Below are 24,459 nucleotides of genomic sequence, written 5' to 3'. Positions count from 1 at the left end.
GTTTCTATGGTGGTTTCCTCACTAATTTTACTTGTCCTTTCTGTTGCTCTCTATTCCTTATTTAATTCAGTCTAGTGTTTTTTTATTTTTTTTAATTCAGTGTTGAAGATCCAAGGTCTTCCATATATATTTTACCACTGAGTCACCTCCTCAACTTAATCTCTGGTACTATATATGCTATAGTCTACCTGTCTGCTCATATAAAGAAATAAGCATTTTTGTAAGATTGATTTATTCATAGGAGAGAGAAAAGCAGACTATAGCTTTGGCATGTGTGCTGCCAGGGATTAAACTAAGAACCTTCTGCTTGAAAGTCCATCACTTAATGGACTATGCCACCTCCCAAGCTACTGAATAAATATATAAATATATGAAAATATAATTTTAATTTTTTATATTATCTTTATTTACTTATTTGATAGAGACAGCCAAAAATTGAAAGGAAAGGGAGAGATAGAGTGGGAGAAAGACAGAGAGCCACCTGCAGCACTGCTTCACTACTCATGAAGGTAAGTAAGGTGAGTCCCTTACCTCTGCAGGTAGGGACTGGGGACTTGAACCTAGGTCCTTGCACTTGTAACATGTGCACTCAACCAAGTATTCCACCATCCAGCCCTCTGAATAAATATTTTTTGAAAGGGGCTCGGGGAATGGGCTTAGAGTATGGCAGATATATCTTACTAGGCCTCGGGGTCTGGTTTTAATATCCCAAAACCACTTGAAAGTACTATAGATATCAACACTCTGTGGAAAGTAGAGCAGTGGTTTAGTATCTTTCCCTCCTCTATCTTAAAGTATAGTATAAAATTTTGCTGACTCTTTGGAGAAAAAGTTATTTTATTGTGAAACAATATACAGACTGGTAAGATACTCCCTTGGCTTCCCAACTAATCTTTCAAAAAGATTTATTTATTCATGGACAGTTTATTTTTAGACTACATCTGCATCATATACTATAACAAAACAGTAACTCAAGATTGTGATTAGTCGATTTGACAGGTATACTTCACTTTCTTACTACTACTATCAGAGTCATCAAGAGCTAAATGTATACTCCTCTCTACTAGATAAGAATATTGTGGATGGGGGGGCCAGACAGTAGCACAGCGGGTTAAGTGCACATGGCGCAAAGCTCAAGGACCTGAGTAACGATACTGGTTCAAGCCCCTGGCTCCCCACCTGCAGGGAAGTCGCTTCACAGGTAGCGAAGCAGGTCTGCAGGTATCTATCTTTCTCTCCCCCTTGCTGTTTTCCCTTCCTCTCTCCACTTCCCTCTGTCCTAACAACGATGACATCAATAACAACAACAATAATAATAACTACAACAATAATAATAACTACAACAATGAAAAACAAGGCCAACAAAAGGGAAATATTTAAAAAATAGTCTCAAAAAAATAGTCTCTAGGAGTAGTTTTCATAGTGTAGGCACTGAGTCCCAGCAATAACCCTGAAGGCAAAAAAAAAAGTAGATTTTTTATATTTATTTATAAAATGGAAATATTGACAAGACTATAGAATAGGAGGGGTATAATTCCACACAGTTCCCACCGCCAGAACTCCGTATCCAATCCCCTTACTTGATAGCTTCCCATTCTTTTTTTTTTTTTAAGTACTAGGGAAAGAGACAGACAGGCTGGGAGTATGGATTGACCTGTCAAGGCCCATGTTCAGCAGGGACGCAATTACAGAAACCAGACCTTACACCTTCTGCATCCCACAATGACCTTGGGTCCATACTTCCAAAGGGATAAAGAATAGGAAAGCTATCAGGGGAGGGGATGGGATAGAGATCTGGTGGTGGGAATTGTGTGGAGTTGTACCCCTTTCTTATCCTATGGTTTTGTTAATGTCTCCTTTTTTAAATAAATAAAAAAATTTAATATTTTATTTATTATTGGATAGAGACAGAGGGAAACTTAGAGGGAAGGAGGAGGTAGAGAAGGAGAGAGATAGAGAGACACCTGCAGCACCACTTTTGAAGCTTTCCCCCTGCAAGTGGGGACCAGGAGCTTGAACCTGGGTCTTTACACATTGTAATATGAGTACTTAACCAGGTGCGCCACCACCTGGCCTCTAGCTTTCCTATTCTTTATCCCTCTGGGAGTATGGACCCAGGATTATTATGGGGTGCAGAAGGTAGAAAGTCTGGATTCTGTAATTGCTTCTTTACTGGACATGAGAGTTGGCATGTCGATCCATGCTCCTAACATGGATCTTTCCTAACTCTCTTTCCCTAGTGGGGCAGGAGTGTAGGGAGGTGGGGCTCCAGGACACATAGTAGAGTTGTCTGCCCAGGGAAGTCAGATTGGCATCATGGTAGCATCTGGAACCTGGTGGCTGAAAAAGAGTTAAGATATAAAGCAGAACTAATTGTTGACTGATCATTAACCTACAGGCAAGAATATTGCAGGTGAAGATTTGGGGTCTCCATTTTGGAAAAAGCTAATAGGTCTATTTTAGGTATATTCCAAATGGTCTATGACTTTGCTAGTTTTTGCCTGAGCCTGTCAGCTAATATGCAGGTGGACCCAGGTTATTGTCTGGGGAGATGGCGTCATAGCTGGGAAAAGGACTAGAAAGCTGGATCAGGGAAGAGAGTGGCTCCCAAATATGGGGAAAGTATATAAGTATTGTTAACTATAAACCCCATCGATATGATCTAGGGTCCATATTCAGCACAGGAGCCTACATAACTTCTGCATCCCCATAGGTCTGAGCTCACATTCTGTGGTCACAGCTGGGAACATACCAGGCTGCACTAATTTCAGGGCCCATCTTCCTCAGTTAGTAGGTAGAATTATGTTGTCCAACCTCCCTTTGGAGAATGGAACATTCCCTACCATTGTTGATCCACATTGAGGGCAGGTCCTATGGGGGCCCACAAAGGGATCCATTAGAGTTTAGGCAATCAGAAAGCACTACTCAACTCTGGTATATGGTGATTATATTAGGGAATTAATCCTAGGATTTCTGGGGCTTCAGGCATGCCATTCTAGTATGCACCTGTTTGATATTTCCCCAGCTCTAAACCTTTATTTTAAAAGTAATGTCCTAATGTTTTCATGAGCCTGTATATTGACCCATTTTTTCCCTGTTTTTTCTCTTAGGAGAGATTATTTCATTCAATATTTTCTATGAACTTTTTACCATTTGTACTTCAGTAATAGCAGAAGACAAGAAAGGTAAGTGTGGGCCAAGGGAGTATGGACAGTGTAAAGTACAAAGTAAAAGGAATTATTCTAAATAAATGGGACTAGAACCAATAAAATGTCGGTTGACTGTGCAGCTTCTGCATGTAGACAACTCTGATGCATATTAACGTGTAAATTCAGGCATGCTAAAAATTTGCAAGTGTCTCAGAACTATAAATAGTGAAAGCCTCCCACAAGATCAGTTCACAGGGCAATTTCCCAACTATTGTCCATCTTTGATTCAGAATCAATAATACTGTCATAATTGCTACTACTTATCACTCCTACTTACTTTTAATTAGGTCACCTACTACATGGGCGAAATATGGATTTTGGCATATTTCTCGGGTAAGTACAAAATGTGGTGTCTGTCAGTCCCTAAGAAAAGTAGATTGTGCTACATTTAAAAAATAAATTCCAGGGCAGAGGGTAGATAACATAATGGCTATACAAGGAGACTCTCATGCCTGAGACTCCAAAGTCCCAGGTTCAATCCTCCGTTCCACCATAAGCCAGGACTGAGCAGTGCTCTGGTATAATTAATTAATTAATTAATTACAGGGAGCTGGGCAGTGGTACACCCAATTAAGTGCACAGATTACCATGTGCAAGGACCCAGGTTCAGGCCCCACCACCACTCCCCACCTATAGGGGGTAACTCTTCACAAGCAGTGAAGTAGGTCTGCAGGTATCTCTCTTTCTCTCTCCTTCTACCTTCCCCACCCCTCTAAATTTCTTCCTTTCCTATTTAATGAAAAATAGAAATGGGGGAGAAGGAAAAAAATGGCTGTTTAAAGTAGTGGGTTTGTAGAGTGAGCAATGATAATGCTGGTGGCACTAAAAATAATAATAATAATAAAGAAGAAGAAGAAAAGAAAAGATATGGATCGACCTGCCAATGTCCACGTTCAGTGGAGAAGCAATTACAAAAGCCAGACCCTCCACTTCTGTACCCTATAAAGAATTTTGCACCTGGTTGAGCACATATGTTACAGTGAGCAAGGACCCGGGTTCAAACCCCTGGTCCCCATCTGCAAAGGGAAAGCTTCACAAGTGGTGAAGCAGGTCTGTAGGTGTCTCTCTGTCTCTCTCCCTCTCTGTCTCGCCCTACCTTTCAATTTCTGGCTGTCTCTATTCAATAAATAAGTAAATAAAGATAATAAAATATAAAATAGATAAAAGAATTTTGGTCCCTACTTCCAGAGAGACAAAGAATAGGGAAGATCGGGAAGTTTCCGATGGAAGGAATGGGACACAGAACCCTGGTGGTGGGAACTGTATGGAATTATACTCGTTATCTTACAATCTTGTTAATCATTATTAAATCACTAACAAAAAGTTTTTTTAAAAAGAAAGAAAATTCAAAATTATGCTCAGTATATGAACAGAAGTGAAGATACTGGATTCCTTATCAAAATAGCATAGGGCACAGAAAATTGGAGGTCTAAGGAGATATCACAGAGGTCATGTTTCTTTTTTTTATTATTTTCTTTTAATATTTATTTTCCCTTTTGTTGCCCTTGTTTTTTATTGTTGTAGTTATTATTGTTATTGAAATTGTCATTGTTGAATAGGAGAAAAATGGAGAGAGGAGGGGAAAACAGAGAGAGGGAGAGAAATATAGACACCTGCAGACCCGCTTCACCACCTATGAAGTGACTCCCCTGCAGGTGGGATGCCGGGGGCTCGAACCAGGATCTTTACGCCGGTCCTTGTGCTTTGCACTACATGGTATGCTTAACCCACTGCGCTACCACCTGACTCCCACAAAGGTCATGTTTCATGCCTATATCCTTAGCGGTCACAGGTTAAATCTCTTGTAGCTCCATTTGCCAGAACTGAACTCAACAGTGCTCTAGTCTCAGTGTGTCTTTCTCTTTCTCTCTCTTTATAATAAATAAATAAATAATTTTAGAAAGACGTAATTGGAATCAGCTTGAAGGCTACTGAAGCTTATCTTGCTTATTGCTTATGAGAAAGAGGTAGCATTCTCTTTTATGTTTCTTCTTGGCTTTCTGAAGAAAATATAACAGGGTTTTGTACTTAGAGACCTTAATTTGAGTCTTGTGTTTGATTCTATAGGCTGTGTTATATAAAGAAAGTTAACTCCTATGAACCTGAGTTTATCATGTGGGAAGTGGAGAAAAAGTTAGGCATATTGCAAAGTGCTTGTGAGAATTAATCATTAGAGAGAGAGAGATACAGCCTCATTTAGTGCCTGATCCTCATCATGTTCTTCAATATTATTATTTTTCTTAAATGTCACTGAAATTTGTGTTTTATAGGAGGAAAAGTTAGGCATATTGCAAAGTGCTTGTGAGAATTAGTCATTAGAGAGAGAGAGATACAGCCTCATTTAGTGCCTGATCCTCATCATGTTCTTCAATATTATTATTTTTCTTAAATGTCACTGAAATTTGTGTTTTATAGGAGGAAAAGTTAGGCATATTGCAAAGTGCTTGTGAGAATTAGTCATTAGAGAGAGAGAGATACAGCCTCATTTAGTGCCTGATCCTCATCATGTTCATCAATATTATTATTTTTCTTAAATGTCACTGAAATTTGTGTTTTACAGATGGAATATAAACAATAATACCTGGATTGTAACTGAGGAACTAAAACCTTTAACAGTGAATTTGGACTTCCAAAGAAGCAATAAAACTGTCTTCAAGGCTTCAAGCTTTGCTGGCTATGTGGGCATGTTAACAGGATTCAAACCAGTAAGAAATCTGTTGTTACACAGTTTTACAGGTAGCTCTTTGTTCTACTTTTACTCTCTGAGAAAGGTGGAGTATAAGGAAATGAGGCCCTAAAAGTATGTGAAGTCCCAGTGCATCCATTTGTACTTCTTGTTACCTTCTTAGGTATGAGCTTGCATGGTAGAGAAGAGTAGGAGGGAAATGAAGTTTTCTGAGCCGATATTCCGGGGAAAAAAACATGTGCCTGGGAGTCGAAATTTGGGATTTGGCCCTGGGCAGATCCACTCAGGCAAGTTAGGCATTAGTTCTCTGCACTACAGTTTCCTTGTCAGAAGAGTGTAGCCAATAAAATCCCCATCTATTAATTTTACACATTTCATGTGTAGATGCTTTGAACTTCTTATAAAAAAAAAACATCTCGGGAGTCGGGCTGTAGCGCAGTGGGCTAAGCGCAGGTGGCGCAAAGCACAAAGACCGGCATAAGGATCCCGGTTCGAACCCTGGCTCCCCACCTGCAGGGGAGTCGCTTCACAGGCTGTGAAGCAGGTCTGCAGGTGTCTATCTTTCTCTCCTCCTCTCTGTCTTCCCCTCCCTCTCTCCATTTCTGTCTGTCCTATCCAACAACAACAACAACAATAATAACTACAACAATAAAACAACAAGGGCAACAAAAGGGAAAAAATAAATATTAAAAAAAAATCTCTATTAATGATGAAAGTGATACTATTGTTTTTGGCTTACCTTTGTATTTTCCATTACCCAATCCAGACCTTGATGCACCTCTGTGAATTACAGGAAAAGGGCCTCAAACAAATGGTTGAGGTTTCTGACTTCACTGTTTATCTTTTTCCCAGGGACTGTTCAGTCTAACACTAAATGAACGATTCAGTCTAAATGGTGGTTATATAGGTAAGTACAATACTCTAAAATGCAAAGGAAATTTCACATGCATTTGGAGAGGAGAATGGAAATATACCTGCTGGTAAAATAGTTTATCCTCTTCCACATTCTATGACATTCTATGTGTCTGTTATCTTTCAGGTGTCTTAGAATGGATGTTGGGCAAAAAAGATGCCATGTGGATTGGGTTTATCACTAGATTAGTTCTGGAAAATGGCACAAGGTAATCAATTTTTTCCTTTACTATCAAATATAATTCAATATTTTTTAAAAATTGTATATTACTGACATAAAACATTTCATATGTATAACTGAATGCTACAATATTTATATATACTGAAAAATAATAACAATAAATCTAGTTCACACCTATGACCACATATGCTTAGTTTTCTTGTAATAAGAACTTTTTAAGATATATTGTCAGGGGCTGGGTAGTGGCGCAACTGGTTGAGCGCATGTATTACAATGCACAAGGACCTGAGTTCTAGCCCCCCGGTCCCCACCTGCAGGGGGAAAGCTTTGCGAGTGGTGAAGCAGTGCTGCAGGTGTCTCTCTGTCTCTCTCCCTATCACCCCCTTCCCTCTTGATTTCTGGCTTTCTCTGTCCAATAAATAAAGATTTAAAAAAAAAAAAGATATATTGTCTAAGCAGTATTCAAATGTACAGTACAGTATTATGAACGGTAGTCATCATGCTTTGCATTACATCCTTGTGCCTCTATGTAACTAAAAGTCTATGCTTTCCCTCCCCTTCACTCATTTTGTCCCTCTCCCATGCCCTCTTTGTTTTCTATGAGTTTGATAGAATTTACTGTTTTCTGGTTTTAGATTCTACATATAAACAAGACCATATACTATTTTTCTTTCTCTAGCATATTTCACCTAACCTTCAGCATCTATCATCCATGTTGTTTTAAATGGCAGAGTTTTGTTCTTTTTAAAGCTGAATAATACTCTACTGGTTATATTGTTTTCTTTATCCATTTATTTGGTGATAGACACTAAGATGGTTTCCATACCGTGGCTATTGTAAATAATGCTTCAGTGAATGTGGAGGTAAAAAAGTACCTTTTCCTATTTTCTTTGGATAAATGTCCAGTATAATTGCTAGATCCACATGGCAATACTATTTTTAAATTTTGGAAAAAGGACTAGAAAGCTGGATCAGGGAAGAAAGTAGCTCCCAAATATGGGAAAATATATAAATATTGTTAACTGTAAATATAAATATTGTTAACTGTAAATATTGTTAACTGTAAAGTATATAAATATTGTTAACTGTAAACTGTAAAGTATATAAATATTATAACTGAAAGTAGCTCCCAAATATGGGAAAGTATATATTGTTAACTGTAAACTGTAAATATTGTTAACTGTAAAACTGTAAATATTGTTAACTGTAAAGTATATAAATATTGTTAACTCATTGATTTGATCTGGGGCCCATATTCACCACAGGAGCCTATGTAACCTCTGCATCCCTGTAGATCTGAGCTCACATTCTGTGGTCATGGCTAGGAACATTCCAAGTTAAGAAGATTCACCTTTTTTTATTTTCTTTCCCTTATTCTGTTGTTGAGTGAAAAGCTATAGATAATATGGATAAAAGATGATCTCTTGATAATGTTTCTTTGTCCTTTTATTGGACAAAAACATTTCATATATCAATGTTTCATCCCATAGGAATCTGGGATTGTTCCAGAACCCTCACTCCCCATCCTATAAACAAAACCAAAAACAAAAAAGTTCCTCAGAAACTTATTTTCTCTTAATTTTCACAGCTGAAAAAAAAAAAATTCCATCCCAAATACCAAAAATATTTTTTGTTGTCATTGCTATTGTTATCACTATTTCTATGTAGTTATGAAGAAGCCAAGAGTATATTGACCAAAACGAAGATATTGGCCCCAGCATACTTTATCCTGGGAGGCAACAGTTCTGGAGAGGGTTGTGTGATTACACGAGACAGAAAACAATCATTGGATGTATATGAGTAAGTATGTTTGCTAAAGCACAGCCTGAGAACTATATAGGCTTAGGTATGAAGACTAAAATGAATCTCTCTCTCTTTGTATCTAGACTTGAAGCTGATCAGGGTAGGTGGTATGTGGTACAAACAAATTATGACCGTTGGAAAAATACTCTCTTCCTTGATGACCGCAGAACCCCTACAAAGATGTGTTTGAACAGGACAACCCAAGAGGTATATTCACAATGTCATATAAAATGAAATGATGACCATTAAAGATCATTATAGTTCTGGCTTTTTTTTAAAACTTTTGATGTATTTGTAAATCTCATATTAGTCAATATTGTTAGACAGTAGTTTGGTTTTTTTTTTAAAGAAAATTTTGTTGTAATTTTCTTTTGTGTGTGTGTGGAGCTAGGAAATGAGCATAGGGCCTGGCAATGTGTGAAACCACTAAACAGACAATGCTGGCCAATTGTGCTCATTCTTTTTTTTTTTCTTTTTTGCTTCAATTTTTATTAGTTATTTAATAATACATTACAAGATCATAAGATTACGGGGGAATAGTTCCACACTGAACCCACCAACACTGTTCTTTTCCCTTCCCTCTACCTCTCCCTTTCCACCATCTCCCTAAGGATAACCATCTTAATTTTCACAAAGTCCTTGCAATGGCTTGACTACCCTTTTTTTAAAACAACAACAACAACAACAACAACAACAACAACAAAAAACCAAGTTTGTGTGTATCAGTTCTTTATATTGTGTGTATGTGTTGGCTGTTTCTCGCGGGTGGCCCGTGCTGGTAAAGGGGCGACAGGAAAACTGGTGGTGAGGGATGAGGGTGAGCGCTTGGTAAAAGACACAATCCTCCAGGAGTGCTTCAGAGAGACAGCTAATTTATTGTACAGCAGGTGGTGGTTTAGGGAAGGGGAAGTAGTAGATGCAGTCACAGAGCCACACCTCATACCACACCACGCCATGCCCGTAGCATAAGACCATATATGTCCCTAACAGGCGCTGGCCACGCTTTTCATCTTGAGTTAAGGAACTTGTGATGAGGAAATCTCCACCCCCTGCCTGGAGTCTTAGGCGCCATCTTGGGTCCACATGGTCGAAAAGGAACACACCTACCGCCTCTCTTGGGGAGGGCTCTGGGTCTGCCCTCTCGATGTAGAGATGATAGGCCTCAACCCAGCCGCGGGAAGGGGAGGGGGGTCGATCTGTCCCACATGTATGAACAAAAGCCATTTGGTAGTTGTCCTTTAGAGAAATACAGGTTATTTGGTAATAGATAACAAACTATAACAAGAGCTGTGAACACAAATGCCAAATTGAAGAACTTCAAAGTAAGGCACTTGATAATGATGAGAAAAAATTTTAAACTATAAGAAAGATTAAAAAGTACTAGAGAGAAAAATGACATCACTTAAGACATAGAAAGCTGCATTTAGATGTGTTGCATATATATATATATATATATATATATATATATATATATACTATATATGACATATATAAGCATATATAAATACATTTAAGAGAGTTTTTTAAAAGATTTTTTTATTTATTTTTGTATTATCTTTATTTATTAGATAGAAACAGCCAGAAATCAAGTGGGAAGGAGGAGATAGACAGAGAGACACCTGCAGCCCTGCTTCACCACTCGCAAGGCTTTCCCATGCAGGTGGGGGCCAGGGACTCGAACCCGTGTCCTTTCGCATTGTAACATGCCGCTCAACCAGGTGCACCACCACCTGGCCCCAAGATTTTATTTATTAATGAGAAAGATAGGAGAGAGAAAGAACCAGACATCACTCTGGCACATGTGCTGCTGGGGGTCAAACTCACGACCTCATGCTTAAGAGTCCAAAGCTTTACCACTGCACCACCTCCCAGACCACTAAGAGTCTTTTTTAAACTTTTTGTCTCACTGTTTTATGCTTGAACCTCTCTATCCATTTCTTCCTCCCCTTGCCAGTTTTAAAGTTGTTTCATGTTTCTATGGCTTGTGATTCGGAGTCTATTTTACTGTGTGTCACTCACCTTGTTGAATGTTACATGTTGTTGTCTGGTTGTCTGTGGCACTCCTTTTTTTTTTTTTTTAATAATTCACTGTTTATTAAAAAGGGTCCTACAGCTTTACACACAGCTCAGACGTGGCCCTGGAGAGAAGCAGCCGGTGCCCACTTGGCTGAGCCGGGTGGGCAGCAGAGGTATCGGGTGGAGGGCACCACGCTCTCAAGATTCACAGAACTTGGCAGGTGCACCTGATTGGCATGGCAGTGAACTAGATACAGCTTTGTCGTCGTAAGTCACAACAGAGTTCAAGTCCAGGAGCACAACTAGTTGTGGCACTCCTTTCAATTGCTCTTCCAAAGCAGGTCTAGTAATGTCAGACTCTTGGTTTTTATATTATCAGGAATCCTAGCTGTTCTCTGAAATTTGTTGAGTTATTTTGTTGTAATATTTGTTTTCTGGGGGAGAGCCAACTTTCTGTGACTAGATCGCCATAGCTCACCCTGGAGGCCCTCATTCTTTCATTTTTAAAGAGGATAAATAGGGACAGACACCATTACACTCCTCCATTACCCATGGAGCTCCCCAGTCTCATCCTTGGTGCTCTCATATGATTTCAGGACTCAAACTTGGGACCTCCCACATCGTGTGCATGCTCTTAAGTTTCATATTTTTATGGGGGATTTCATTCTTTGAAGTTAAATGACAAAAGGGGAGAATTAAAGAGGCAAAGATGAGAAAGAAAAACAAGGGCAACAAAAGGGAAAATAAATAAATACAAAAAATTTAATAAAAAAATATGAGAAAGAAAGGGAAAGTGATACATTTGAACCATTATTTCTATTTCTAACAGTGATCCCAAAGTAAATTCTCTTTTGGGGGGGTGAGGGATGAAAGGAGTTGATTAAAGAATGTCTTGGTTTCTAATGACTCAATGACCCATTTGTATAGAAAGGGCTATTAAGAGCTATAACTTATGAAACAAAACTATTTTTGTTTTTCAGAATATCTCATTTGAAACTATGTATGATGTGTTATCAACAAAACCTGTCCTCAACAAGGTATTTAAACAAGTTACATATATATATATGTGTATATATATATATACATATATATATATACAGACCATTTATAAATGTTATACGTAAATACACAAGTACATATTCACTAAATTTAGAAAAAGAATTTGTTTCTGTGTTTTATCTTCCCATTATCTCGGCCCAATCAGATCTAGAAATCCAAGTCATGTTTTGTTTAAGACTGATTTTTAAATTGTCTCTGTGTGATTAAAATCATGACTCAGTTGTAATAAAGACACTGGATAATCTGCCTTGATGTGAAATTCATCAGTATTATTTCCAGTTATTTATTTATTTTATTTATTCCATTTATTTATTCCCTTGTAGTTATTATTGTTGGCGTTGTTGTTGGATAGGACAGAGAGAAATGGAGAGAGAAGGGGGAAGACAGAGAGGGGGAGAGAAAGATAGACACCTGCAGACCTGCTTCACCGCTTGTGAAGCGACTCCCCTGCAGGTGGGGAGCCAGGGCTCGAACTGGGATCTTTACACTGGTCCTTGTGCTTTGCGCCACCTGCGCTTAACCCGCTGTGCTACAGCCTGACTCCCTATTATTTCCAGTTTTACATGACGTTTAAATTAGACCTGACTTTAAAAAAAAACACACACACACACACAAAAAAAAAAAAAACACTTGTTTTACAAAGAGAGAACACACTACGCTAGCATTTATGGTGCCAGACAATGAACCCAAGATCTCAGGCATGCAAGTCCTGCACTCTGTCTGATGAGCATTTTACTCGATGTTTGTCAGAAGTCTCATTCTGTACACTACAACTAATACTTAACACCCAACAGAACAAAGTCTGAAGTCCAGTTTAGGCACAGCTCTGTTTCCTGGTGGATTAAATTTTCTCTTAAAACTTTTTTTTTAACATGTTTTTATCTTCTCCCACACTAAAACATCCCTTTGGGTAACCCAGACATACTCATCCTCATTTCCTGTTTCTTCATTTTCTCCTTTAATTTGGTCCTTTTCATGTATCCTTCTTAAATGAGATGTTTATGATACTTTTGCCAAAACAAATCCTTTTTCCCCATTGGCATTTGAATCAGAACCTGGATACTACAGGAAACCTTCCTTAAACCCACTGACCTTACCGTACTTCCTTCTGTCTTCGTGTGAGCTCATGGTTGGGTTGCTTACAGATAGCTGTGTATTTCCATATGTGAGTTTGACTATGTATCTTATAATTTCTGTGCCTGCATACTTCCCCACACACACACACCTTTAAGGGTAAAGATAAACAAAGCTAAATGATTTGTTCTCCACAGTATACCATTAGACTTTGTATGACTGTCATTTATATTTATAATTTAATAATGATTTGCAAGATTATAAAATAAACAGGTATTTGCACATTGCATCCACCAACAAAGTTTTGTGTCTGCCTCCCCCCTCCACAATCCTCCCAGACAGTTTTCATAGTTCTCACAAAATCTTAGAGATAGTTTGGCTACTTATTTTATTTTATTTTATTTATTTTGCAAGTTCATATGTTTCAGTGATCTGTATTTTACAAATGAGTAAAACCATCCAATATAAGACCTTGTAAAGAACTGAAGTTTCTCTCAAACCTGTTTATATTCACCAGTGAAATAATGATCCTATTTCAGTCACTTTTAAGAATTAATTATTATTAGTTTATTATTATCAGTTACTCAGATCTTTATGTAATATATTAATTATTTAATGATAAGTCACTTCACAAAGCAATTCAACAAGCATGGGAATGCCAATATGAGTCAAGACCTCTAAAAATTAAAAATATCACAAAAGTAAAATTTACTTTGATAAAAGGAAATGAAGATAATATTAATTTTTCTTTCAGCTGACTGTATTCACAACCTTAATGGATGTTAAAAAAGGTCGACTTGAAACTTATCTGCGAGATTGCCCAGACCCTTGCATAGGTTGGTGAACACACCGCTGGCCTGCAGAATGGTCTCTGTAACATGAAGACGGGAGTGTGTGTGTGGACCACTCATGTAGCCATCTGATTTCCTTCCAAAGACCGAGACACAGGACAGGTCCTCCTTCAGGCATGAGCTTGTCTTTCTCGGTATGTTTACAACTCACAGGCTATTTTTGCCGTAACATTGACTTCTTAAAATGAAGTATAACAGTGATCTAGAATTGGCTGCATTTCTCTTCACTTTGACATTCTGAGATAGGGTGGACAATTCAGGGCCCACATCCATGGAATAAAGCAATGTTTTCTGTGAACATTGGATGAAGTATGAAACAGTGTTTTCTGTGAACATTGGATGAAGCTCTCATTACTCAATTTTTCAATGTTATCTACAAATTTTCTGTATAGCTAACTCCCTACTAATTCTGATTCCTATAAAATTAGCATACTGTCTTTTCTGTTTGTGACAGCAATATAATTTCACTAATTTTGATTAAAGGGAGATTCAACTGTTATTTCTCTTAACGGGCAACACAAGGACCTTTGATGATGAATAGAAGTACTTTTGGGGAATTCACAAAGTAGTCCATGTACAAAGCAGTCACTTATACACAGAATTGAAATATTCTAGAAAAAAAAAAAAAGAAATATTCTCTTTTTCATAATTACTCTACCTTCCAATAACCCCTGGAAGTCATTAACTTCAAAAGCTGAGTCTCAGATTCTGTGAACTAAGAGTAAGCAAGTCAAAGATGGATGGAAAATGGGAAGTAAGCCATTATTTTAATCTCAAGTAAGTATTTATTTAAATAGATTCTGTTTATCCTCTGATCACAACATAGTTTTTAAAAAACTTAAATTCCTCAAATATTTCTGAGAAGTCAATCCTTTTTATAAGTACAAATGAATTTGCTAACTTTTAAAGCGTTCACAATCAACTATGAAATGCATGCTAAGTCTGGAGCCACTTCATTTCTATGTAATGTCATTTGCATTCATGACATTCAATAAATAGCCATTGAAAATATTGTTAGCCAACTGTTGGTTGCTGATCGAATGTAAACTCCATGTTGGCCTGAAGATGTGAGTTACTGTGGAGAAATCCAAGCTGGATATAATATCTGAATTAAATTACAAAGGTAATATAATAGTCAGCTTATGACTAAATGGTCACAGCCTTACCTGACTACTCCATCCACTTGTTAACCTAGTATGCAGGTTACAGAAGCAGCTTCTTCCCTCAGGCATGTGGTGCTTCCACAAAACTATCATCTTAGAAAAACAAGAGGGTTGAGGTAGTGGTGCACATGTTACAGTGCACAAGGACCCTGGTTTAAACCCCAGGTCCCCAGGAGGGGGCAGGGGTGGAGTTTCACGAACAGTGAAGCAATGCTGCTTGTCTTTCTCTCTTCCTCTTTATCTCCGTATCCCCACTTGACTTTTTTCTATCTCTATTCAAAAAGTAATAAATTAATATTTTTTAAAAAGAAAGCAAGAGGACTCATGTTGATATCATTCAATAAATTTAAAATTATTTTTGTCCTTTGAACTTTGTTCCTTTTTTAGAAATTACATGAGGTAAACATATATTCTTCCCTAAAGCAGCAGCTCTTGATACGCCTGGTAATAAACTGGTGAGATACTGATTGTTTCAAATTTGATTTCTCAGCTAGGAAGTAGCTAACATTAAGCTTTCAGGTAGCACTGTTTAGATACAACAAAGCAGTTTATAACATAGGATATACAGCCTAAATGCTACTTATATAACATTTTAAGCATGTACTTGTGCATGATTAGATATACATCTAGGCTATAGAAAGATGACTGAGGGAATGTATACCAAGTAGTATTAGGCTGTGGTGGCTTCTTGGAAAACCACTGCCTTCTCAAATTCAACACCTTGATTCACTCTGGTGTTGGAGACCATGGCTTCTGTCTCACCTTGCTGCAGAGTGGACTGGCTTAGTGCAGGAATATGTGTTGCTCAGATTACACAAGCAAGTCATTGTTATAGACTCCCAGTCAGTGTGTCTCAGTTATGACACAAAACAGCCCTGCAGCAATGGCAGCCTTTTATTATTATTATTTTATTTAAAAAAAGGCAACACTGGGGGGTCTGGCGGTAGCTCAGCGGGTTAAGCGCACGAGGCGCAAAGCGCAAGGACCAGCATAAGGATCCCAGTTTGAGCCCCTGGCTCCCCACCTGCAGGGGAGTCGCTTTCTGGTGTCTGTCTTTCTCTCCCCCTCTCTGTCTTCCCCTCCTCTCTTCATTTCTCTCTGTCCTATCCAACAATGAACAACATCAGCAACAACAATAATAACCACAACAAGGCTACAACAACAAGAGCAACAAAAGGGGAGGGGGGAATGGCCTCCAGGAGCCGAGGATTCATGGTGCAGGCACTAAGCCCCAGCAATAACCCTGGAGGCAAAAAAAAAAAAAAAAACCACTGACAAAACCATAGGATAAGAGGGGTACAACTCCACACAGTTCCCACCACCAGAACTCCATATCCCACTCCCTCCCTTGATAGCTTTCCTATTCTTTTTTTTTTTTTTTTAATTTTGATTTCTAAAAAGGCAACACTGTGGAGCCGGGCGGTAGCGCAGCGGGTTAAACGCATGTGGCGCAAAGTGGAAGGACCAGAGTAGGGATCCCGGTTAGAGCCCCGGCTCCCCACCTGCAGGGGAGTCGCTTCACAGGCGGTGAAGCAGGTCTGCAGGTGTCTATCTTTCTCTCCCCCTTTCTGTCTTCCCCTCCTCTCTCCATTTCTTTCTGTCCTATCCAACAACAACAACAATAATAAAACAACAAGGACAACAAAAGGGAATAAATAATAAAAAATATTTTAATAAAAAAGGCAACACTGACAAAAAACATAGGATAAGAGGGGTACAACTCCACACAGTTCCCACCACCAGACCTCCATATCCCATCCCCTCCCCTTTCCTATTCTTTAACCCTCTGGGCGTATGGACCCAGGGTCATTATGGGGTGCAGAAGGTAGAAGGTCTGGCTTCCCCGCTGAACATGGGCGTTGACAGGTCAATCCATACTCCCAGCCTGTCTCTCTCTTTCCCTAGTGGGGTAGGGCTCTGGGGAAGCGGGGCTCCAGGACACATTGGTAGGGTCATCTGCCCAGGGAAGTCCAGTTGGCATCATGTTAATATCTGGAACCTAGTGGTACTCCACCACCCATGAAGGGCATCTTGTTTACTCCCCTGGCCTCCATTTTCCTCATTTGCAAAATTAAAGATAGAAGGTGGAATGTCAGGCTTCTATAATTGCTTCCCCGCTGAACATGGGGGTTGACAGGTCAATCCATTCTCCTAGCCAATGGCAGCCTTCTTGATGCATGCCTCCCCACGAGTTTCAAAATGACCCAGCTTAGAGACTGGCCCCCACTGCACTGAAAGAAGCTTTGGTGCTGTGTTGTCTTTCTTGCTATTTCTCTCTGTGTCTTTCTATCTGAAGAAGTTGTCCTGGACTCCAAACCCCAGAGATAATCCTGGTGGCAATAAAAAACAAACAAGCAAACAAACAAAAGAAGTTGACCTGGAGTGGTGAAGTTCCAGTGATAACAACAACAAATTCTCTGTGTCTTTCTATCTGAAGAAGTTGTCCTGGACTCCAAACCCCAGACATAGTCCTGGTGGCAATAAAAAGAAACAAACAAACAAAAGAAGTTGACCTGGACTGGTGAAGTTCCAGTGATAACAAAAAAAAAAAAAAAGAGGAGGAAAAGAGGAAGGAGAAGACCAAAAAGTAGAGGAAGAGGAGGAGGAGGAATAATAATAAAAAATAAATGTATAACCCTAATGTGCATCCAGAATATCCTCAGTGATTTTTTAAATTTGGAGAGGTATCATAAAATCTTCATCAAGAATTATGCATAGCTTCATTTCATCTGTTCATAGTTGAGTAGTATTCCAGTGTGTGTGTGCCTTCTTTATACTTTTGTCAGTTAATAATAAACACTTAGATTCTTTCCATGTTTCAGCTATTGTAAATAATGCTGCATTTGCAACATCTTGAATAGATCTGCAGGATGTTAGACTAAGTGAAAGTAGAGAAGAATATAAAAATGATTTCAGTCACATGTAGAATATATATATTTTTTTAAAAAAACAAGCAAAGGAACAGAGAGAACTGAACAAAAACAGATTCTTAGAGGCAGAACATGCCGGGCTAGCATTGCAGGCAGCAGAGAAGATCCAGGGAATCGTGGTGGTGTGGTAATACAATTCTTTATTGATGTGGGGCCCCAGAGTCGGGCGTGAGCACAGCGGTTTATGCCACATGGTGCCAAACCGCAATGGCCACCTCCCGCTCTGCAAGCCAGCCCTTCTCCAGGTCGGACGAGGGAAAGAAAAAGGAAGAGAGAAAAGAAGAGAGTAGGGGCCGGGTGGTGGCACACCTGGTTGAGTGACATGTCAGTGTGAAAGGACCCAGGTTTGAGACCCTGGCCCCCACCTGCAGGGGGAAGGCTTTGCAAGAGTGGTGAAGCAGTGTCTCTCTATTTCCTCCTTCCCTCTCAATTTCTGGCTATTTCTATCCAACAAATAAAGATAATTTTTTTTAAAAATTAAAAAAAGAAGAAGAAGAGAGCAAAACCAGCAACAGAAGCGGGTTTTATGGGGTAAAAACTGGAAGTGGCAAGTCAAGAACTGAAATGTCTAGGAAAGGGGGTGGAGAGTCAAAAGGCATGCTGGGAAGGTGGAAGCGTCCTTAGCAACTGTTTGGATGGTTTTAACTGGAGGGAATTAACAATACCCTAAGGGAATAACATGATGGGGATCTTTCAGGCAAAACAATGATTATGTAAATAGACCATAGTGTCAGCAATGGAGCATGGAGCAGAGCAGGGGGTGGCTGGCTTTAAGGCCCAACAAGAACAGATTGATGTATTACAGAAGGGAAAGAGACCAGGAAGTGGGTAAAATGGACATAAGAGGTCAATTGTATGGTAGTGGGTGAAAACTAGATTTTTGGTGGGATTAATCATATAGCATATACAGGTGTTGAATTATAATGGTGTACAACTGAAATATATGTTATAAACCAATAGCGCCACAGTAATAATTAAGCCTAGCCCCCATCTTCAGGGTGTTTTGCCTTAACTAATACTGTCCAGTTTACTTTACCAATACTTCCATTTTTCTCTGTGTGTGATGGTGTGAGGAAAATTAATAAATAAATAAAAGGTTGGGGAAAACTACCACTGAACTCAAGATGAAAATGAGAACCAAGAAACTGGTTTCAGTGCTGATTACTTGGCAACTTAGCTATGGGCTCTGAGACAAGTCACTGAACCTGCTTTTGTATAACCTGCTTTTTATATCTGCTTTTGTAAAATGAGTATTTAATCGTGGTTTTCTCCAAAGTTTCTTTGAGATTTATGTATGTAAATTCAAACTGAGTTGCAGATTAGCAGGCAATTGATTCAATGGCATCCCAGTACCCAGGTACTGTTGGACACTTCAGAGCTATTGCAATTTCTGTTATTCGCACACAGTGATGGGTGAATCCAATCTAAGTTTCTGTAGCAGTTACTTCAAAATAATGATAATGCTCTACTTCAAAGAAAGCATAGGAATTGTTAAAATAATTAAGAGCAGGTCATTTGTATGCCTCCAAAATAGTCTGTCAATTGCCAATGGGCATGATTTTTATATGTGGATAGCATCTGTATAATATGTATGTATATGGTACATATTGACTGACAATAAGTTTAATTTTGAAGACATATAACAGCTAATTTTACTTGAATCTCAAGAAAACACAAATCTTTATTAGATAGTGGGAGAGAGAGAGAGAGAAGGAGAAAGAGAAGTACAATAGTAACACTCAGCCACTTGTGAAGATTACCCCCTGCAGGCACACCCACATGGTAGCTGGGTGCTGAACTCAGTCCTTATGCACAGTAATGTGTGTACTATAGATATGAGTCCCCTTCTGGTCCACAAAATATAATAAATTTGTGTTACAAGATATAATATCCTAGTGGGCTAAACTGATTCAATTTCTTTTTTTCTACCAGAGCACTGCTCAGCTCTGGCATACAGTGATGCAGGGGATTGAACCTGGGACTTTGGAGCCTTGGGCATGAGAATCTGTTTGCATAGCCATTATGCTATCTACCCCCACCCAAAACTTTCAATTTCTACATAGAGATAAGACATAATGAGACTGGGTTGATAATATGGTAAAGAGATAGAAGTTTATAAGTCACCCACAGAGCCTTGAATGCAGGTGTTGTTCATGAGTAAAATGTATTTATTTATTTTAAAAAGGAGACATTAACAAAACCATAGGAGAAGAGGGGTACAACTGCACACAGTTCCCACCACCAGATCTCTACATTCCATCCCCTCCCCTCATAGCCTTCCAATTCCTTATCCCTCTGGGAGTATAGACCCAAGATCATTGTGGGATGCTGAAGGTGGAAGGTCTGGCTTCTGTAATTGCTTCCCAGCTGAACATGGGCGTTGACTGGTCAATCCATACTCCCAGCCTGCCTCTCTCTTTCCCTAGTAGGGTGGGTCTCTGGGGAAGTGGAGCTCCAGGACACATTGGTGAGGTTGTCTGTCCAGGCAAGTCTGGTCAGCATCATGCTGGCATCTGGAACCTGGTAGCTGAAAAGAGAGTTAACATACAAAGCCAAACTGTTGAACAATCAATCATGAACCTAAAGGCTGGAATAGTACAGATGAAGTGTTAGGGGGTACTCACTGCAGACTATTGTATACTTTTGCTTTCAGGTATATATTTTGCCCTAGTTTATGGGTGTGTATGAACATATGCTCTATCTCATGGAACTGGTCTATATCTAGGTTTTGGGACTTTGTTAGGAAGTCTAGAATGGAATTAGGTTTTGGGACTTTGTTAGGAAGCCTGGAATGGAATTAGAGAATACTGTGAAAGGAAAGGTCTCACCTGAGTAATGAAGCTGAAGGGCTGTCATTCCACACCTTAAGTCTCTGGACACAGTCTGAAGTGAAGCATGCTGAGGTGGTACTTGTTGCGTTGATTAGGTTGGGATCAGCGGATGCAATATTATTTGGTATGAATTGAGAGCAGCATGCAGGAAAGTGTGCCCCACCCTAAGGTTCTAGGACTGGGGGAAATATAGGCTCTATAGTGGAAATGTGAGGTTCCTGCTGTCTTAGGGTTCAAGAAGACAATAGATAGTTATTGTTATAATTACATTATTTGGTAATTGGGTTACCTTTGAAAAATCCCTTTGTTAGGATTTGCTGTATAATACCCAACATCACCATAATTTATGTCCTTTGACATTATTTGTATATAGCAGTGCCACCAGCTCCTTCTGTTCTCCCTGGTCTAGGCTTTTGAGAGTCAACATATCGAAGACTCAGCCTATGTATTAAAAAGACTCAGTCTGTGCTTTAAAAAGTTTGAGACACACAATCAGTTTTTCCCCTCTCATATTAATTAGAGATTTATATGACGACAAATTAATAGTGTACGTAAACACCATTCCCACCACCAAAAGACTGAGTCCCATCCCACCCCTCCATCTCCACACCTCCCTCCGCCACCTCAGAAGTCGAATATCCACCCTCACCCTCACCCCAGGGTTTTTACTTTGGTGCCCTACCCCAGATTTAGTCAAATCCTTTTAGTTTCCCTTTCTGTTCTTCTTCTTCTTCTTCTTCTTTTTTATAAAAGGGATTTTTATTGACTTGAAAAACAGTTTGAGTTGGGAAGTTTACTACAAGCTTCTTTTTTTTTTTAATTAGGGAATTAATGTTTTACATTCAACAGTAAATACAATAGTTTGTACATGAATAAAATTCCCCAGATTCCCTTATAACAATACAACCCCCACTAGGTCCTCTGAATCCTTCTTGGACCTGTATTCTCCCCACCCTAGAGTCTTTTACTTTGGTGCGATATGCCAATTCCATTTCAGGTTCTACTTCTGTTTTCTTTTCTGATCTTGTTTTTCAACTTCTGCCTGAGAGTGAGATCATCCCATATTCATCCTTCTGTTTCTGACTTATTTCACTCAACTTGATTTTTTCAAGGTCCATCCAAGATCGGCTGAAAACAGTGAAGTCACCATTTTTTACAGCTGAGTAGTATTCCATTGTGTATATAGACCACAACTTGCTCAGCCACTCATCTGTTGTTGGACACCTGGGTTGCTTCCAGGTTTTGGCTATTACAAATTGTGCTGCTAAGAACATATGTGTACACAGGTCTTTTTGGATGGATATGTTGGGTTCCTTAGGATTTATCCCCAGGAGAGGAATTGCAGGGTCATAGGGTAGGTCCATTTCTAGCCTTCTGAGAGTTCTCCAGACTGTTCTCCACAGAGGATCGACCAATTTACATTCCCACCAGCAGTGCAGGAGGGTTCCTTTGACCCCTACACCCTCTCCAGCATTTGCTGTTACCTTTTCTGATGTATGACATTCTCACAGGAGTGAAGTGGTATCTTGTTGTTGTCTTTATTTGCATTTCTCTGACAATCAGAGACTTGGAGCATTTTTTCATGTGTTTCTCGGCCTTTTGTATCTCTTCTGTGGTGAATACTCTGTACATGTCCTCCCCCCATTTTTGGATGGGGTTATTTGTTGTCTTGTTGTTGAGTTTGGCAAGCTCTTTATATATGTTGGTTATTAAACTCTTGTCTGATGTATGGCATGTAAAGATCTTCTCCCATTCTGTGAGGGGTCTCTTGGTTTGGGTAGTGGTTTCTTTTGCTGTTAAGAAGCTTTTTAATTTGATGTAGTCCCATAGGTTTATACTTGCCTTTGTCTTCTTTGTAATTGGATTTGTTTCATTGAAGATGTCTTTAAATTTTATGCGGAAAAGAGTTCTGCCAATATTTTCCTCTAAGTATCTGATGGTTTGTGGTCTAACATCCAAGTCCTTAATCTACTTGGAATTTACTTTTGTATTGGTGAAATGTAGTGGTTCAGTTTCATTCTTCTGCATGTTTCAACCCATTGTTTCCAACACCATTTGTTGAAGAGACTCTGCTTTCCCTATTTAATAGTCTGGGCCCCTTTGTCAAAGATTAGATATCCATAGGTGTGGGGGCCTTTCTGTTCTTCTTTCTCAACTTCTATTGATGAGTGTGATCATTCCATACTCATCTTTATCTTTCTAACTTAACTCACTTAACATAATTCCTTCTAGCTCTGTCCAAGATGGGTCAGAAAAGGTGGGTTCATTGTTCTTAATAGCTGCATAGTATTCCATTGTGTATATATACCACAGATTTCTCAGCCACTCATCTGTTGTTGGCTATCTGGGTTGCTTCCAGGTTTTAGCTGTTACGAATTGTGCTGCTATGAACATAGGTGTAGAAATATCTTTTTGGTTGGGTGTTATGGAGTCCTTGGGGTATATCCCCAAGAGAGGAATTATTGGGTCATATGGTAGGTCCATGACTAGCCTAGTGAGAGTTCTCCAGACTGGTGAGTAAAATTTATAGAGCATAATCTGACTGAGTTTGAAGTATTATACTAAAGTAAAAAGCTCTAGGTGGAGGGCTAAGGTAGATTTTCAGCTTCACTATAGGGGATGGGGTAGGGACACAGACATTTGGTGGCAGGAATAGTGTTAATATACACTTCTGTTAACCTATAGTCTTATAAATCACTATTTAATCAATATGAGAGGGGGAAAATAGATTGAATGTCTTAAACTTATTGATGCATAGATTCCAGTTCTGAGTATGTATTCCTTTAATCTAAGCACTTAAGGTTTCAAATTGGTAACCTGATTGAATTTTAACAGTGGGATGAAATTGTTAATAGTTTTTTTCTTTATTAGGGGATTAATGTTTTATAGTTGACAGTAAATACAATAGTTTGTACATGCATAACATTTCCCTTTTTTTTTTACATAATAATGCAACCCCCACTAGGTCCTCTGCCATCCTGTTCCAGGACCTGAACTCTCCCCCAACCCACCACAGAGTCTTTTACTTTAGTGCAATACACCAACTCCAGTCCAAGTTCTGCTTAGTGTTTTCTCTTCTGATCTTGTTTTCCAACTTCTGCCTGAGAGTGAGATCATCCCATATTCATCCTTCTGTTTCTGACTTATTTCTCTTAACATGATTTCTTCAAGCTCCACCCAAGATGGGCTGAAAACAGTAAAATCACTTTTTTTTTAAAATTTCTTTATTGAGGAGTTAATGTTTTACATTCTACAGTACAGTAAATACAATCGTTTATACATGCATAACATTTTCCAGTTTTCCATATAACAATACAACCCCCACTAGGTCCTCTGAATCCTTCTTGGACCTGTATTCTATCCCCCACCCACCCCAGAGTCTTTTACTTTGGTGCAATACACCAATTCCAGTTCAGGTTCTACTTGTGTTTTCTCTTCTGATCTTGTTTTCCAACTTCTGCCTGAGAGTGAGATCATCCCATATTCATCCTTCTGTTTCTGACTTATTTCACTCAACTTGATTTTTTCAAGGTCCATCCGAGATGGGCTGAAAACGGTGAAGTTACCATTTTTTTACAGCTGAGTAGTATTCCATTGTGTATATAGACCACAACTTGCTCAGCCACTCATCTGTTGTTGGACACCTGGGTTGCTTCCAGGTTTTGGCTATTATAAATTGTGCTGCTGTGAACATAGGTATACACAAACATGTTTGGTTCCTTAGGATATATCCCCAGGAGAGGA

General features: G+C 39.0%; 1 protein-coding gene across 1 annotated transcript in view; it reads left to right on the top strand.

Annotated features, from left to right (window-relative positions):
- Window positions 1–14,802, top strand: part of ASAH1 (N-acylsphingosine amidohydrolase 1) — a 47,023-nt gene extending 32,221 nt beyond the window's left edge. The window contains exons 6-14 of the mRNA XM_016185242.2: window positions 3,111–3,185; window positions 3,497–3,542; window positions 5,770–5,914; window positions 6,748–6,802; window positions 6,935–7,016; window positions 8,657–8,788; window positions 8,875–8,998; window positions 11,788–11,844; window positions 13,695–14,802. Of these exons, the coding sequence (XP_016040728.1) occupies window positions 3,111–3,185; window positions 3,497–3,542; window positions 5,770–5,914; window positions 6,748–6,802; window positions 6,935–7,016; window positions 8,657–8,788; window positions 8,875–8,998; window positions 11,788–11,844; window positions 13,695–13,784 (806 nt within the window). The 3' untranslated portion in view covers window positions 13,785–14,802. The remainder of the gene's footprint in view (window positions 1–3,110; window positions 3,186–3,496; window positions 3,543–5,769; window positions 5,915–6,747; window positions 6,803–6,934; window positions 7,017–8,656; window positions 8,789–8,874; window positions 8,999–11,787; window positions 11,845–13,694) is intronic.
- Window positions 14,803–24,459: the final 9,657 nt, after the last annotated feature.

This window comes from Erinaceus europaeus, chromosome 2 (genome assembly GCF_950295315.1).
Source record: "Erinaceus europaeus chromosome 2, mEriEur2.1, whole genome shotgun sequence".
Lineage (NCBI taxonomy): Eukaryota > Metazoa > Chordata > Mammalia > Eulipotyphla > Erinaceidae > Erinaceus > Erinaceus europaeus.
Note: the sequence above shows the minus strand (reverse complement) of the source record. Positions and strands in the feature narration are given on the sequence as shown.